Below are 4,457 nucleotides of genomic sequence, written 5' to 3' on the forward strand. Positions count from 1 at the left end.
CCACAAGTTTCCCAGCTGCCTAAGGCCCAATGGCCGCCTTTTCCACCTCAGCTACTCAGCGTCAGCCACCGCAGCCACCGCCATCTTGTCCTCTCAGTCTCTTTAGTGTATTTAATAAAAATTCCATAATTTTCAAAAACATGTCTATGAGTGGCAAACTACTCTTTTTCTTTTTTTCTTTCTATAATCTTACTCTAAGAAGATTCTCTTTGAATATATTTAGTTCTTCTATTCTCATGTGGGAAAGGACTCTAAGAATCAAGCCTGTCATCAAAACTTTTTTCTGCCTAGGTTGTGACCAAAGACATGTTTGTCATGGAGATAGATGCCATCTGCTACTACCGAATGGAAAACGCCTCTCTTCTCCTAAGCAGTCTTGCTCATGTGTCCAAAGCTGTCCAATTCCTTGTGCAGACCACCATGAAGCGTCTCCTAGCACATCGATCACTCACTGAAATTCTTTTAGAGAGGAAGAGCATTGCAGAAGATGTAAAGGTAATTAGATAAATTTAATGGTGAATATGTCAAAATATCTCTTTTATTCATTTATTCGTTGGCCATTTGTTAAATTTTCCATGTGCCAGGCATTCACTGTTCAAGGTGCCATCCCTAGGGAACTTATAGCTAGTTAGGAGGTTACCAAATTGACCCTGAATCAATTTATAGTCACCAGTATGGTGCTGGTTAGTCAGTCGTTGCCATAGTTTTTGCTCTTAAGACTACCTTGGTGACTAAATTTATTGTGAGGTACTCACGTAGTACAAAGTGTTGGGAGTGGTTGTTGGCAGGAGTGGTAGGAGTGAACAGGAGGGGTTGGTGGTATGCAGAGATGATAAGGCATTGTTTCTGGGAGCTTACAGTCTAGCTGGGGAAATAAGCATTGTATATGCAAAGTTAAATAACAAGTTCAAATAAGACTTTAAGATAAAAAGAGGTAAGATGTCACAGACCCTTACATTATTAATTACCCAATCAATTGTTCAGATTTAATTGATCTGGAATTAAAGGACGGAGAAGAGAAAGAACTGCCTCACGAGCAGCCTGATCTAGCCCACAGGCAGCAAGCTCAGCAGTCTCATCTATGGACAGGGTAGGCATCTTTGATTCTTACAAGGATAAGTTGGCAAAAGGTATCAAGAAGAGAGGCGAGGGGCCGGCCCGGTGGCGCACTGCTACAGTGCACCGCTTGGGAGCGTGGCGGCGCTCCCNGATCACTCACTGAAATTCTTTTAGAGAGGAAGAGCATTGCAGAAGATGTAAAGGTAATTAGATAAATTTAATGGTGAATATGTCAAAATATCTCTTTTATTCATTTATTCGTTGGCCATTTGTTAAATTTTCCATGTGCCAGGCATTCACTGTTCAAGGTGCCATCCCTAGGGAACTTATAGCTAGTTAGGAGGTTACCAAATTGACCCTGAATCAATTTATAGTCACCAGTATGGTGCTGGTTAGTCAGTCGTTGCCATAGTTTTTGCTCTTAAGACTACCTTGGTGACTAAATTTATTGTGAGGTACTCACGTAGTACAAAGTGTTGGGAGTGGTTGTTGGCAGGAGTGGTAGGAGTGAACAGGAGGGGTTGGTGGTATGCAGAGATGATAAGGCATTGTTTCTGGGAGCTTACAGTCTAGCTGGGGAAATAAGCATTGTATATGCAAAGTTAAATAACAAGTTCAAATAAGACTTTAAGATAAAAAGAGGTAAGATGTCACAGACCCTTACATTATTAATTACCCAATCAATTGTTCAGATTTAATTGATCTGGAATTAAAGAAGGGAGAAGAGAAAGAACTGCCTCACGAGCAGCCTGATCTAGCCCACAGGCAGCAAGCTCAGCAGTCTCATCTATGGACAGGGTAGGCATCTTTGATTCTTACAAGGATAAGTTGGCAAAAGGTATCAAGAAGAGAGGCGAGGGGCCGGCCCGGTGGCGCACTGCTACAGTGCACCGCTTGGGAGCGTGGCGGCGCTCCCGCCGAGGGTTCGGATCCCACATACAGACCGGTTCCCGCTCACTGGCTGAGCGAGGTGCGGGCGCAGCACCGAGGGTTGCGATCCCGTTGCCGGTCCAGTCTGGTACGGGTGTGACACTGAGGGTTGTGATCCGTTGCCGGACACGAAAAAAGACAAAAAAGAAAAAAGAAAAAGAAGAGAGGCGAGAACAAAGCAGGGTTCCATATAGCTGGCCACTCAAGTGGTAACTGCCACCAGCTACAGAGTCTATCATTGAAGCCATGGGGGCACCCAGGTCTAGAACTGGGTTAGGAGGTTGTGAATCATGTCTAGCTGGAAGAAAGACTTCAAACAGAGGGACCCTACGAATCAAAGGCATTGATAAAGATTGTGATCATGGGATCTGAGCAGTCACTGAAAAAACAAAGTATCCAAATGTTTTTGACTTTTCTAACTTTTTACTGATAAAACTGGGACAAGCATCCTCATGGAAAAGAGGAGAAATCAGGAAATAAGAAAAGACGGAAAGAGCAAAAGTTAGAACAAGAGGGACACATGGGAGTTGTTGCTCTGGAATTTAAAAGCCACTCAAGTATGCTCCCCGACTGCCCCCTTTTGCCTCTCTTCCTAGTTCTTCCCTCTCCTCTAAAGGATAAAGGATATAGTCCAGACTCTTGATATGCAAGCTCACCCTCATAACACTGAATTATAATTTATTTATTTACACATTTATCTTCCCAGATCATGAACTCCATAATGGCAGGGGCCATGTTTTATTCATCTCTTTGGCTTGTCACACAGCAGATAATGTTTTTTGAATGAATGAGTAAATGACTCAAGTTGTAGCCTCACCTCTTGCCATCCTTTCCCCACTGAATCTTACTCCAAACTACTTAGCATTTGTCCAGCATTCAGCACTTTTATGCTTCCATGCTTCCTTTTGAGCAGTTTCCTCTCCATGGAATACTTCTCTTTTCTCCACAGGTAAAATCTTATTTGTTCTTTAAGATGCCATCTCCTCTGTGATGTCTTTATCAATATTCCTTACTCTCATCAACCCCCTCAAATTGGTCAGTCTTCTTGGGGTTCTCAATGCACTAAGCTTACTTTTTATCTAGCCAATAAGAAATCATCAGAAAACAAGTTTTAAAAAGGAAAGAGTATAGACCAATACAGTAAGCTCTATGCCTGGCCCCTCCTTTCCAGAGCCCATGGTTCATTTTCTTCCCCCTCCCATTTCCAACTTCAATCACGGAGGGTGGGAAGGACTGGGAAACAGAGGGAAACCGGCACTATCAGTGGCAAAAAAGAGAAAGCACCCTATAAATGAAAGCCACTTGGATGAGAGACTAGAGGTTCTGTATCTCTAACAAACACAAATTTAAAACAAATTTAATAAATAAACCATCTATATTCATTTCCTATTGCTTCTGTAACAAATTACTACAAACTTGGTGGCTTAAAACAACAAATATGTATTCTCTCACAGTTTTGAAGACCAGAGTCCAAAATCAGTTTCACTGGGCTAAAGTCAAGGTGTCAGCAGGGGTGATTCCGTTTGAAGGCTCTGAGGGGAGGAGAATCTGCTTCCTTTCCTTTTTCAGCATCTAGTGGCTCCCTGCATTCCTCAGCTTATGGCCCCTTCCTCCAGCTTCAAAGTGCATCCCTCCAATCTCTGCTTCCACCATTACATCACCTTCTCCTCTTCTGTAGTCACACCTCCCTCTGCCTCCCTCTTATAAGAACACTTATAATTACGTTTAGGGCCCACCTGAGTAATCCAGGATAATCTCCCCATCTCAAGATCCTTTAACTTCATCAATCTCGCAAAGTCCCTCTTGGGGTAACATTTACAGGTTCCAAAGATCAGGACATGTACATCTTTGAGGGCCATTATTCAGCCTACCACTACGTCTTCAGTTCCATAAATATTTATTGAGAGGCGCTGTGCAAAGTAACTATTTGCAAGGCACTGTGAAGTTAAGCAAAACAAAACAGGCAAGTAATGCCTTTTCAAAGGAAATGTTCTTTCTTTGTACAGAACAGTGGCATAGGTGTGCTCCACTCCCACCCGGAGGTTCTCACTGACATCTCAACTCTTCCCTCCACAGGTCGCCTTGGATTCAGTGACCTGTATTTGGGGAATCAAAGTGGAGAGAACAGAAATGTGGGTAGGAAATTATCTGGGAAAAACAATCTGATAAAGGGAAATATTTTGGTTTCATTTAAAAATTTTCATTTGAAAAGTATTTTCATTGAGAACTATAACTACATTAGCATAAATTTGGTAAAAAGAAAAAATTACCTAATATCTCATAGCCATGAAACAACCACTGTAACATTTGGGCAAGTTACTTTCACAGTTTTTTCTCTATGTGTTAAAAAATTTTTTTTAGATAAAATTCTCATAAAATTTACCATGTTAGGGCCGGCCCGGTGGCACACTGGATAGTGCGCCGCTTGGGAAGCACAGTGGCGCTCCCGCCCGAGGGTTCGGATCCCA

At 42.4% G+C, this 4,457-nt stretch overlaps 1 protein-coding gene across 1 annotated transcript in view; it reads left to right on the plus strand.

Annotated features, from left to right (window-relative positions):
• The window catches only part of NPHS2 (nephrosis 2, idiopathic, steroid-resistant (podocin)), a 9,991-nt gene that overhangs the window by 1,369 nt on the left and 4,165 nt on the right, over positions 1-4,457 (plus strand). Inside the window, exons 2-3 of the mRNA XM_008594635.1 lie at positions 292-495; positions 4,066-4,121. Coding sequence (XP_008592857.1) covers positions 292-495; positions 4,066-4,121 — 260 coding nt within the window. The remainder of the gene's footprint in view (positions 1-291; positions 496-4,065; positions 4,122-4,457) is intronic.

The sequence above is a fragment of the Galeopterus variegatus genome, unplaced genomic scaffold (assembly GCF_000696425.1).
Source record: "Galeopterus variegatus unplaced genomic scaffold, G_variegatus-3.0.2 Scaffold11219, whole genome shotgun sequence".
In the NCBI taxonomy this organism is placed as follows: Eukaryota; Metazoa; Chordata; class Mammalia; order Dermoptera; family Cynocephalidae; genus Galeopterus; species Galeopterus variegatus.